Source organism: Microchirus variegatus (assembly GCF_963457635.1).
Source record: "Microchirus variegatus genome assembly, chromosome: 8".
NCBI lineage: Eukaryota > Metazoa > Chordata > Actinopteri > Pleuronectiformes > Soleidae > Microchirus > Microchirus variegatus.
In genome coordinates, this window is record NC_139809.1 from 7,317,662 (window position 1) to 7,331,623 (window position 13,962).

Consider the following 13,962-nt stretch of genomic DNA (forward strand, 5'->3'; position numbering starts at 1 on the left):
ATTCACAATTTTTGAGTATTAAACATTTAAAGTAACAATTCAACAATTTACCAATTTAAAGATTTAGATTAAAGTTTATTTTGACACCTAACCCTCGGTAATCACAGTTCTATTTCAGGGCAAACCTTTAGTATTTTACCGCGCACTCAAAATACATGAATGAATGAATCAGTCCTTAGCTCCACATTAAATGCAATTCCCAGATTTCCTTGCACATAATATATTTATTGATCTTATTACTTGTGCAGTTTAAGTTCTGCACATCATTTTAAATAGATTTCACTTTAGTGTCTCTGGTTAAATTCCAGCATCCCTTCATCCAAAATCCTCTTTAGTCACTTTTATTATTATTTAAGTTTATGTTTTCATATTTTATTTGTGGCTGCTGTGGTTATGGTGTGTTGCTTATTGTTTACATTCATTTTTTGTAAGTATTTATTTTGAAATTATGGCTCCATTTTAACATTTAATTGTCTCTTTCTTTTTTAAAGGATCAGAGAGGTAGGAGTGTGTGGTGACAGTTGACCAGAGGAGGGCGGCGCTTCTCTTCCTCTTCCTCCTCTTCCTCTTCTTCTTACTCCTTAAAAGTCAATTAAGTTTCCTCAGTGAAGCTGAATCCCGCGGTGTGTTTGTGAGACATAATCTCAGGATAATGGTTGCAGTCATCACCACCATGACAGACGGGGATAAAGTTCGTGCGTGTGGGGTTTCCTCATTTGCGAGACCTCACATTATGTCCTAAAGATAAGGACTGTTGGATTAATGACAAATTAACGCGCACGTGTCCGTGGATTGCGCAGTTTGCCGCTGCACATAAATAAAACGCACAGAATGACGCTGTGGACTTTACTCATTGTTTTCCCGGTGTGCGCAACTTCTCCTTTCTTCACCGGTGAGTTTGAGACTTTTTTTTTAATATATGAAGATGTGATGGACTCAGTGGACTTATTTCAAGACAGGCAGTGAAGGAGAAGCTCTATTATTGCTCTGATTTACTTCTGCAAACACAGTAATGACACCATCTTGGAAAGTTCTGGACAGATTAATCATCTCACATCAGTTTATAATCTCAAACCTCACAGATTAGAGACACTGAAGAAGACAATTTACTTTGCCATTTAACATGCAACATTATTATTCATAAGCAAAAATCACTCCCTCAATTCTCCAATTTTCTCATTTAAAGTAATAAATGTGTGGAATATTATAAAGTTACAAAAAAAATAACACCACTCTTCCCTTAATAATACCTCTACTTTTCTCTTATCCTGCAATAATGACTTTAATTCAATGTCCAAACGTACATACAAAGGATGCAGGGAAGTTGAAAGAAGAATATCTAAATGCAAAAACAAAGGCATAAAAAAACATACAAACATAACATTTTTTTTTTAAAAACACAACAGACCCTAAATACAGTGACCCAACAAGACGCAGGTGGATATCACTTAACAGGGTGAATCACAATCATTAGGAATGCAAGACAAACCCATGTGTCAAAATTTACCCCATATGGAATAAACTACACAATAAAACAGGATAATGAGATGCACAAGTAAAAAGATGAACAGGTTTTAAAATGTAAAAATAGCATCATAAATAAATCTCAAAATAACTGAGATGGGTCGTAGGGCTAAACAATTTGACATAAATATCTAATTGCGATTATTACAGTCATAGCCACTGTGAAGACCAAGAAAAGCCCCCTCGACATCTAAATAACAGACAACCAAACTGTCCAATCTGAATAATTCAGCACAGTCCAGGGATTGTGACAACTTTATATTTACTGCCTCATATTTTTTTTTTATTTATACCCTTGATACCTTCTCTTGTTTCATATTTATACTTCACATATTGTTCAAATGTAACTGAACTTGCTGAAAGTGCTGCTCTGCCCATATAAGATAACCTGTAACACTGTACTGCAGGGAACAACAAACCACCATTTTATTTTGTATTTTATTAACAGAAACACCTGGAGGTAAAGTGCAGAGCAGCTGCTCTGGCCGAGCCTGCAACCCCCGCATGGGCAACCTGTCCCAGGGCAGAGTCCTGAGCACCCAGTCCACGTGTGGCTCTAACTCCTCAGAGCTGTTCTGCTTCCACAGACAGACGACCGCCCCCCGCAGCAGAGGCACCTGCTCGGCAGTGAAATGCAGCAAGTGCAGCTCTGCCGTCCCCGGTCAGGCTCACCCTCCTTCTTCCATGAGCGATTCCTCTTTCCGATACCCGGACACCTGGTGGCAGTCTGCAGAGGGCGTGAAGGAGGAGACGCTCCAGTTGGACCTGGAGACTGAATTCCTCTTCACCCACCTCATCTTGGTATTCCGCTCCCCGCGCCCTGCTGCCATGGTGCTGGAGCGGTCGCAGGATCATGGGCACACGTGGAGGACCCTCAGGTTCTACGCCAGGGACTGTGAGCAGGTGTTTGGCCTGGCTGAGGCGTCACAGGCCGGGGAGAAGGGGGCAACCTGCACCTCCAAGTATTCTGGAGCTTTTCCTTGTACCAGAGGAGAGGTGAGTATATGAGGGTGGTCTATTTATATCATGTACTTACTAACAATAATATAAAATGGCTAATATGTATAGAAAGCACTACATCCGCAGATTATTTCATCCAAATTCATCCTTTCATCAGTTACACTGCTCTCAAATTGCCAAACAAATGCTCCAAAACATAAACTCCTTATAATAGAGGTTACTATGACACATCATTTTACTAAGTGAAAGGATTACGGCTGCAATCAATGATTATTTCACAATCAACAATTTAGTAGTTTGGTCCATAAAATGCCAGAAAAAAATGTTGATCAGTGTGTTTTTCGAACCTGGAAATGATGATGTTCTCAAATGTCTTGATGATTTAATGATTTCTTTGTTATATGGTGGAAAGAAACTAAGAAAATATGCACATTTAAGAAGCTGTAAATCTGAAAAATTGTTTTAATTCTTTAAAAAAACACTCCAAACCGTTTCATTGATTATCAAAATAGTTGACGACTGATCTAGTAGGGTTAGATTATTATTTTCTCATACTGGAAGAGACATGAAGAACATAACGGGGCGTAGACATGATTTATTTTGGGCTGTCCACCAGGACTGTTTCTGTTTTGTACATTTGAGGACATAAAAATGCTAAAAAAAATAAAATAAAAATGAAGCCTTGTTAATTCAATTCATGGCAAAATTATTATATTACCCAATTAGAATGTTTTTGTTTTAATAAAATGGTGGTATTTGGAAGAAGAAGAAGAAGAAGAATAGTTTATTGTCATTTCACATGAGAAAATGCAATGAGATTATGGTGCACTACCCTGAGAAAGCAGTGAAAACTGTAATAAAAGCAGCAGTAAAAGCACAGACCATCATACACCCTCAACTCGTACAATAAACACGTAGAAAAGTAATAGTTCCTGTTGAGTTCAGCGATGATTTTAGGATAAAAACTGTTCTGCGGCCTGGAGGTGCGAGCGTTTAGATCCCTGCATCTTCTCCTGGACGCCAAGAGAGAGAACAGGTGATAGAAGGACTGTCTTGAAGATTTCCTCCAGAGCAGGCAGGGGGAGTCCACTTATTTTTCCCTGCTGTTATGATGACTTTCTGGAGGCTTTTCCGGTCGGTTTCCGTGCAGTTTGTACATCAGGCTGTCAGACAGTATGTTCAAACACTTTCAACAGAACAATGGTAAAAAGCAAATGTGTCCCACAATTATGTATTTCATTAAAAATGAGCCCACTGACACTGAGGTTATATTAATTTAAAGGTGCATTATGTAATAAACCTAACGAAACTGGCCATAAAATCCTCTTAATATGTCACAGAGACTCACAGAGCCTCTGTGACATATATTTTGCAGACTGCAAATCATGTTTATGTTTTGAAATCATGTCTTGGAATGTGGTGCCACCTACCGCTGTACCAATCATTGCAGTCAGTCGAGCAAACACGGGTTGCCAGTTACGTCAGAAAACGAAACCTAAAAGACCTCGGTTTTTGGCCACATTCTTACATATGGCACCTTTAAATATAAAGTTACATTCATTGTAACCGTTGTAAAAATGAGTTCACACAACGCTGGTGAAGTCCATCAGCTCCACACGACTCTCCCTATGTAGTCGTGCTTGGATCTCGTGTCACTTGGCAACATTCCCACACTGCAGTGCACACAGAAAGACAGAACGTGATTCATTTTACAACAAGACGGATGGAGGCCACGGAATTCGTTATGCCGGTAAAGTGAGGTTGGAGTACGACTGAAAACGCACTGAAGCACATCGAGAAAAGTAGATTCTGCTGCAAAAATCTGGTTGTTTTGAAGGGGAGAAATGGCTCTAGCCCCGCCCGCCCCCTGTGCTGTCAGTGTATACACACAAACGCTCCCTCGGTCAGGTCTAATAGTATTGCTTGACATAGTCGTTTTCTCTCCACTGGGTAGAGATCAGACCACGTTGGGAGGTTGTGAGTGATTGTCAGAGTGAAAACATGCGTCTGACTGATCTTGTAATTGCAGTGCATTTGCAGCAGGTATGTGTTTCTCCAGAGTTGATCAGTTTATCGTGTAAGCCCCCACTCATTATAATTATGAAATAGAAACAGACACAATGCTCAGTTTACGCTTGCCGTACTCAGCTGAAATATACACACAGTTTGTTCATGCAAGAATGACTTTTTTGTCAAGCGAGTTCACTGTAAATCCTTGTGTTGTTGACGTGTTCTTAACCAGATTGTGCCATTTATATGAAAACCTGTATATCCATTATGATACAGTATAAAGACTCCCATTCATTTATACTGTGCAAACTGACAATGTAGGTGTTTGTGTGTTACAGGGACTGTAAACTGTGCAGTTAAAAAAAAAAGAAAAATCATCTTTCAGTAAAGATTATGTGTGGGTTCTTGATGGAAACAATAATTGGTGAATTCAATGCATGTGATGCAGTTAAATCAAATTAAATCGGGAGTCAAAAGTTGAAAATGTAATGTTTTTTTCATTTACTGCGATTGCACTGCTGGTTTATTGGAGGTTCCCCACAATAGTGGAAATACGCGGAAATACGCCCCTAAACCTTAGAACACAATACCCTTAGATATCAGGGAAGCCGATTAAAACAGATTTTTAACCTCCTGACTCTAGCCTTCTCCTATTTTATTCCACCCTGCATTGTATTTTACTGTTTTATTTGCATATTTTGTTTTATTTCAAAGTTAAAAAAGTTTTTTTTTACCTTTTTGACTTTAGACTTTTCCTTTTCATTCCACCCTGTGTTGTGTTTTATTGTTGTATCTCTTTCATTGTGAAGCCGTAATCCTTGCATGAACGGTGCTATACAAATAATGTTTCTCATTATTATTATATTATTAATTATATATTTGCACAATAATATAATTAAAATGATTTAATTGTGTCCACTTTTTAAAGGCAGAGTAGATCTGAAATTGTAAAATATGACCAAACGTGTCTGTGTTTTATACTGAAGACGCATCATGAAAAAGAAGAAACTGATAATTCACCGTATTTGTTGGATTATTGCTTAGATGTTTTCATTTGTAATCGTTAGATTTGATGTTTTTGTGTGTTTCATGTCCCGTCCTTCATGTTCCAGGTGATCTATCGAGCCTTGCCCCCCTGGCAGTCAGTGGATCCGTATGGACTCGCTGCACGAGACCAGCTCATGATCACCAACCTGAGAGTCCGCCTGCTTCAGCGTCAGCCTTGTCCGTGCCAGATCAAACATCACATTCCTGCTCTTCCCTCGGATCATTATGCCATTTATGACTTTATCGTCAAAGGCAGCTGTCTGTGTAATGGACACGCTGACCACTGTGTAGCAGCCGAGGGTTACCAGCAACCGAAGCAACAGAAGACGAGGAACGTGGTGAGAGTCTGTGTGTGAATATGTGAAAACCCACAGACCTTATGTTATCTTGCTGATGGCCTCAGTTTGTCTGCCTTGTGGTGAATTTGGGGCGGATAAGTTTTGGGTATTTTTTTTTTTAATGTTCCCAGCGTTCCCTCCCTGTTACTCATCTGCGCTCAGGTATGTGCTGCTGAACCTGAGGGTTGGACTGGAATACGAGGCCGTGGGTTTTTACCTACCATTACAGGAATTTAGCGATGCGAAAACCCTCAATTATGGTATTTAGCCGTAATGCTTCAACAACCCCAGCAGTCTCTGTCATGTCATTGTCTTCACTGTAAGTGGAGGACAGAAGCACCAGTGTAATTCTAACGCACCGTGAGGAGGAGGAGTCAACAAGTTACACACGGGGAACTTTAAGCTGCACGGCGTGTAAATGCAGTCATTATCCGTGTGGCACTTTACTAAATAGGCTTGCACTTAATATCTGTACTCATTGGCCAATTTATTGTGTTTGCAGGCCACCTTCTGTAGCCCATCTTTAAGGTTTGACATGTTGTATGTTCAGAGATGGTCTTATTTCTCATTCTGATGCTGAGGTTGAATTTCAGTAGGTGTTTTGACCTAGATAGATAGATAGATAGATAGATAGATAGATAGATAGATAGATAGATAGATAGATAGATAGATAGATAGAGCTGTATTGATCCTATAGGTAAATCCAAGTTCCCAGCTGCTCTGTACCATCGTTGGACAAACAGTATAGAAGTGAGAAAGCTCACTAAGTTACAAAAATGTATGAGCTTAACAAGCAGGTGTGTAACATCCTACCTGCTCAGGGTTAAAACAGCTGACATATAAAACTATAAAAACTGTCCCAGAAAGTTGAAGCACAATACAATATGGTTCAAAATACATTATCTGTGACTCGCACTGACAAGCTCGATTCACCTGGTTTAGTCAGAAATGGGTCGTGGTCGCAGATCCATTCCTTCGCAGTTCGCAGGTCTTTGCTCGTTGGGAGGTAACGCTTGAACTTCTTTTTCTCATTCTTTTTGCAAGTGATAGAAATATCATGTTTTTTAATAGTATCATTTTGCATGGGAGTTTTTCTTATGACTTATGTTTATGCTTGGATATGATACATTTCGATTACTTTACCCTAAATTCCCATTATTCCCATCTAAAACTTCCAATATGGAATATTTCCCCAAATTTTCCGCCCCCTTTGCAACCCTAATTCAGACACAGTAAAAAAAACGTAACTCTGTGATGTTTTTCCTCTCTTTCTAACTCTCTCTCTCTGTGTTGTGCTTACCTTGCAGGTCCACGGTAAGTGTGTCTGCAGACACAACACTGCCGGTGACCACTGTGAGCGCTGCGCGCCTCTCTACAATGACCGGCCGTGGCAGGCTGCCAACGGCCTCACCGGAACGCCACACGAGTGCCAGAGTGAGTGATGAGGACAAGAGAGTCAAACCCAGAGCAGGACACGCAGCGTGTCGACTTATCTCAAAAATGAATTTAGTGTCACAAGTCACTTGTATAGCCTTTTTTTTTTAATATGTATATATACAATAACAGAGCAGTGGCTTTTTTAACGTCACATTGTGTGATTAAGTTTGTCAGTCTGTCTCTCACTCTCCTGTGACTGTTCATCCAAACACAGAGTGCAAGTGCAACGGTCACGCCGAGCGCTGCCACTTCAGTCGAGGATTGTGGCTGGCGACAGGCCGACGCAGCGGCGGCGCGTGCGACAGCTGTCGCCACAACACAGAGGGCCGTCGCTGCCAGAGCTGCAGGAAGGGTTTCTTTAGAGACCCCGGTCGTCCAAAAACGGCGTCTGACTCCTGCAAACGTAAGAAGACCCTGTTGTTATCCCCTCACAGCACACTGTCACGCTTTGCTCTTCCTCAGTCCATAAATCCGCCTTGATTACACCAGCTGAGAATTCCAATTACAAGGAGCAGGCTTTGATCGATGGAGGGCAATAATGAGATCTTGTTTTTCCTTTGACACTCCAGATTAAAACAGATTGCCTTGTCTTTCACGTGGGTAAGCCCTCCTCCATCTAACTGTGTTGTCAGTGATGAGATCTCGTGATGATCCTCCTTGGCAGGAGTGACAGAGATTTAACTGTTTTGGAATTTCATTGTAAACATTGGAGGGATTTCTCACGGTCCATGTCAGCATACTTCCCATAATTGCCCCCCTGTGTGTGTGTTATAACATTTTTTATAAGGACAAACATGCTATTTGGAAACAAATGAGGCAAACGTGTGTGACAATAAGAAGCACAGAGCAGTGGCTCTGATAGTTTGGACTGAGAGTGATGTGCTGTTTGTTTTTTACTGCAGCAGCTGCTTAAATCACAGTGAGCACTTGTGCCCAGCATGTGATTTATTATGAGAGGGTGATGAAGTACGTTTAACTTTCACGTTCGCTGTGCACACACGTTTTGTGTTTTTCCTTGTGCGTCATGTTTTGCTGTGGTGTTTGTCGGTTTTGTGCCAGAAAAGGAGGAATATCTTAGATATAGATGTTAACACGTTGTCCCTCTTGTCCTCTGCAGCCTGTTCCTGCCACACTGTCGGCTCCGCCCTCTGTAACCCCACCAGCGGGCAGTGCACCTGTAAGCCTGGCGTCGGAGGACCCCGCTGTGACAGCTGCATGATGGGATTCTGGGGACTGCGTGAATATGGCTGCCGACCGTGTGACTGTGCAGGCGACTGTGACCCCTTTACCGGGGACTGCATATCAGGGTTAGAGCCAAGACTTTGACATGTGTTTTACCACATATCAAACTGATTATGTACACCTTTTTATTCAGACAAGCATTATGACTTTGTCTCTCCTTTTTATGCCTTTTAACATTGGGCTTTTCTTTTCCATTTGTTCTTTTTGTGCTTTTAAAACCAGGCTATGAAGCATTTCTCCCACTATATCCTTCATCTATTTATGCACTTCATCCTTTTGTGTGTTTTATTATGTTTTAAAAATGTTGTGAAATGTTTTAAATGTCGCTGTCTAGACCAGAAGATCCATAGCAGCTTGTGGTGTAACCACCTCTGGTTTGAACATAGAAGCCCAGGCACAGTTAGACACCATGGAGCGACCCTGCTGTTTGCAGAAAGAACTTTGATGAGTGGACGTGGACATTTTAACTTGATTTATAAAGTCAGGAAACATTCTTACCGATGAGTTAAAGAAGACATATCATGCAAAATCAACCTATTAATCATTTTAATACTTATATTTGGGACTCTGGAGGCCCTATGAGTAGTCAAAGTGTGAACAAAGATGACTCACTCGTGTTTTTGTGGTCTTCCACAGGAGATAAAACACACAATGTTGACTTCCGCACTCATTGCTAAATTGTTCTCTTGTAGAAATAGGGTATAATATGTCTACTTTAAAGCGGAACTAGACCGGAAGTTCCTATTATCGCTGTTTTTTTGGTGTGTATCTGCGTCATTACCTTGTTTATGAAGCCTGACGGTTCGAAAACAAACAGTTCAGCCATTGCTGAGAACGTTGTGTTTTATTGTAATCTCGGGGCTCAACGAGATCACTGAAAATCCCGTAATAGTTACGTAAGCAGCGGTTCTCCTGAACAACCGATCGTCCTGCTCCGGGCGGTAGTCCGGGCACATCCGGTTACTACATTGAACCGCAGAAGAAGAAGTACGTCCGTTATGGAGGTGTTTCAGGAGCAACAGTGTCTTCTGACTCTGGGTCTGACTCCGGGTCAAAGTCATAAAAGGGACTGCGGCGGGGAGTCGTGACGAAGCTATTTTTAAACACTGTTAAAACAATGTTTTGATAATGAGGAGCAGTGCATCCGCCGTTCCAGAGGGGGGCGCTGCGCTTCTGAGAACGGATGTGCTGGATAGTACTGGCCAATCACAAGACTCTGTCTTCTGGGGGTGAAAGTTCACTCTGAAATCTCGCAGCGGAAAAACACTGTCAGAAAAGAGGATTTCTATCGGCTAGTTCACAGCAACTAGGAGGTTTTTGACCATAAAAACAAGTTAAAATATATGTAAGTAGACCTCCATAACTAACATATATGTGCAACAGGACCACTCTATGTGACCTTTAATGGTCTCAATCAATCGTTTCATCAGTAGCGCATCAATTTTGTAAATGATGTTACCACTTTTCTGAAAATAGATGATAAACATGACCCTGTGATTGACAGCTTGTACCATCCAAATGGAGATTGTTTTGCAACCAGAAGTCCAATCTCCTTCCTCCAGCGCGCTGTGTACTGTGTACTGTGTATATCACACCGTTCATACAAAAGAACCTCATACACTCCTACTGGACCTGACTGTTTTTTTTTTTTTTTTTACCTCTGCACCACAGCTCAGACGTGGACCTCTCCTCTACAGTCTCTGACCGCACGAGACACGGCGGCAGCAATTACAGCGAGACAGCACAGTTAAAGGTAGAGGAGCTTTTCTCTGCACTGCACCACTCCGGTGAGTCACAGGTCAAATCACACGTAGTACTCTCTGCACACTCGCTCACCAGCGCACATAAATATATAGAAATGCAGTCGTTTTTTTGTTCTTGCGAGCAATAAGAGGAGGAGGACATGACTTACACAAATCTTTGTTACATTTTTCCAGAGAGCTGTGAATGTGCAGAGGCAACACTCGGCCGCCCGAAACTCTTCTGCGCTGCACACTACGACTATGGTAAGTGGTGTTTGACACAGTGAATTGATTATTGTGTAAATCAGTCATGTATTATGGGGCCACTCATCATCATAAGAAAGTCTGTTGCAGCTTTAAACCCACCGACTGTTTATATTAATGAAGTCATAAAATGCCTCTGGTTGTTCCCCCTTTATATTTGGTGCAGTGATTCCCTGAAGGCGCCCTTGTTTTCCAAATGATAGAATTTCAGTTTACACTTGATGTTGCCCACAGAAACACAACACGCATCCCTGACGTCTCACAAACATCCTGAAGGCATTTCCTTCCTCAAATAACAGTTAAACACAAGATTTTCTGGCTAATCTTGAAACAAGTATTGTTTATATCTGTGCTTATTTTAGCAGTCTTCCTCTTCCCTGATGTTAAACAAACAGTTTTTGTAGTTCCCCAATGGATAGTGAAGGAATTTTACTTATTATAAGAGGACTCCCCTTTAACCTTAGGAATGTGCTATGAAAGAGGTCTGCAGTGGGCAAGTTTTAAAGTTTGAGAAGTTAATCATCATCAGGCTTGTGTTGGTAACAAATGAGGAAATTCATCACATTAGCAGCAAGGATGCTGTTACTTTAGCAATCGCTCAGTTGTCAGAGCCCCAGCAACAACCCTAACATTTCTTTTATTTTCAACCCTTTAACAGTAGATCAGGGGTATTAAAAAGTATTAAAGGTTGATAAATGAATTTCGGGAAAATTAAGGCCCTTAAAGGTACAATGTGTAGTATTTAAGGGTTTATATAACCCAAAATCCACTTTTTTATACATATTATGTGCTCCTGCATTGTCTAGTCGCTGTATAATAGTTTTTGTTTCATTTTCGTAGTGTTTCAAAAAGTCATGTAAAATAACATGACCGCGGACCGCGGTTGCATAGACACTGTTAGCAGCAAGACGCCATGTTTCTACCGGAGCCTGTAAGGACAAACGCGAGAGAACAAAACAAGCGTCTCTTTACTTGTAGCGGAAGTCCCGCCTCCTCTCTCTCCGCTTCGTCTGCTACGGCCGCGGTAGCTCGCCCTCTCCCTCACCTCACGAACCTCATCTGCTGACACGGAGAAAGACAACAAGGACGACATTTGACCAGCTGCGGACACCGTAGCGCTCAGGGAAGGGAGGGGGTGAGCAGAGCAGCAGGTCTTTGTTGTAAATTTCAGCCTCTCCTCTAGATGGCACTATAAACTACTTATTTCCCCTTTAAAAAGTCTCAATTGCAATTTTATGAGGTATTAAGTGAGTATGACTGCAAGTAAGTATGCATGAATGTATTTATTTTCCTCTCCGCATTTGTTTAAAACAACGATGTTGCACATCTTGCGAGAGCAAATGCTCTCCTCCGGCTGCGAAATGGTATCCGAAATTACACGAAATAAACTCCAAAATCGTGAATACTTCAGTCAAAGTGTTACTTGTTGTTTATTTTAATAAGCCTTGCCTTTGGTTTTATTTATTCTTTCGAAATTTGTTCCTTATGAGTTCCTTTGTATGGTTGTGCACTATAAATTGCAAACTAAAACTGTTTTGTGAGTTAAATATATGTGTTACTGATGAGAGCTTGAAGTGGCGATAAGGTCTTAAAATATTTTTGAGGAGGTCTTGGAAAAAGACTTAAAAAGGTATAGAAATTTACTTCAGGATTCCTGCATATATTCTGTCATTTACGCTGTTTAAACAGTCACACGCCGATAAACAGGACCTTTTAAAAAAGTCTTAAAAGGAAAGTAACTGGAACTGCAAATAAATGACAAACAATCTCACCTGTAAGTAAAAACACACACAATGACTGTGGATTATTACACAACTGCAGCCTTTAATTAATCGCACAGACCTGAATCACTTAATCTTTACAGACATTGCTTTATATGAACTACTTGAAGCTGGTATTTGTGATGAAACTGTGATTGAGACACACAAATCCTGGAGTGACTCATGTCTCACCTTTTCTCCTCCGTCCAGACTGATACATGTGTGTGTGTGTAGATTCTGTTATTTCTAGTTGGAGTGCGTGATTTCTTGACATTTTCTTGGCAGTGCTGGTGGTGAAGGTGATGTCAGCTCATGATAAAGGCTCCCATGCAGAGGTGGAGGTTAAAGTCAAGAAGGTCTTGTACCAGAACCCTCTGATGAAGATCCAGACGGAGGGTTACACCCTTTACCCGGAGTCCTGGACAACCCGAGGCTGCACGTGTCCCATCCTCAACCCAGGTCAGCTGACGTCAAACTAAGACGAGTTTAACGAGCCCTTGTGCTGGAAAGATCCTCACAGAGGGTGGTGATGTTTGAGTATCACTCACTTAAAGTTGAGACATTTAAGGCTTAACATTTAAGCCGTCTGTCTCACTGTTATGAAACTATTTGACATCCAACACGTCGCCATAGCAACATTAATCTAAGGCAGAGCAGCAACATAACGTTAAGAGTAAACGATAAGTAAAGAATGGATTCGGGTGACATTTTTTGCAGGAAATAATTTGGATTTAGAATATTTTAAGAACAAATTTTAAGCGTATTGACACTGTTTCCTCTCTAGGATCTGAGTATGTCGTTGCCGGTCATGAAGACTGGAAGAGTGGCCGACTGATGGTCAACACCCAGAGCTTTGTTAAACCCTGGAAATCGAGCCTGGGACGCAAAATCATCCACATCCTCGGGAAAGAGTGTGGCCGGTGGTAGGTCAACCATCGCCCCAAGACGCACACTCGACTCCGATTTAACGGGCAAAACAAGGGAAATGCTGAGGAACTATATTTGGCTTGGACACAAAAGTGAAAGCAACAAAAACGGGTACTGTCCAACAAACGGAACATTTTACTGGGTCCACTCATTTACTGGGTGAAGATGTTGTCACAGCTGATGATAGTGAATCATCCTTGTCCTTTCACACAAACTGGTGATAAATCATGAATGAATGTGTATGTACAGTATATGTGTGTGTATGGATGTGCACATTATGCTGAGTGTCCCTGACAGTGGGTGTGGGGACAGTGCAGGTCCACACAGTTCCTGGGTGAGGACGAGAGATGATGATGATGATGATGATGGGAAAAGAAAAACATTAAAGGACTCTGGTGGCTTAATCTGAGCGGCTCTGTGTTTCTCTGGCACTCTCACCCACTTGTTGTCTGACAAGAAGAGTTGCCACCGTCTCTTAAACCTAATACATGCAAACGGATAATGATGATGATGATGATGATGATGAACGTGGGGTTGAGTTTGCCCTGACGGCTGATTGAGTTACAAGAGTGGATCATTGTCAGGATTTTCTCTTGTCCTCAAAAGACCTGCTTCTATATGAGGTGGGATCACATGAGAGGGACACTTCAAGACACTTCTAATCTCACTCTCTGTGTGCGTCTGTGTGTGAGAGAGAGAGAGAGAGAGTGT

General features: G+C 41.4%; 1 protein-coding gene across 1 annotated transcript; it reads left to right on the plus strand.

The window, feature by feature from the left end:
- Positions 1–831: 831 nt before the first annotated feature.
- ntn4 (netrin 4) lies at positions 832–13,565 on the plus strand (the record flags this gene model as incomplete). Its single annotated transcript, XM_083893728.1, has 10 exons — positions 832–892; positions 1,973–2,520; positions 5,607–5,879; positions 7,187–7,313; positions 7,531–7,719; positions 8,434–8,623; positions 10,230–10,345; positions 10,496–10,564; positions 12,610–12,783; positions 13,109–13,565. The coding sequence occupies 10 exons, from the start codon at positions 832–834 to the stop codon at positions 13,249–13,251; spliced, it is 1,890 nt and encodes a 629-aa protein (XP_083749854.1). The 3' UTR covers positions 13,252–13,565.
- Between the last annotated feature and the right edge of the window lie 397 nt (positions 13,566–13,962).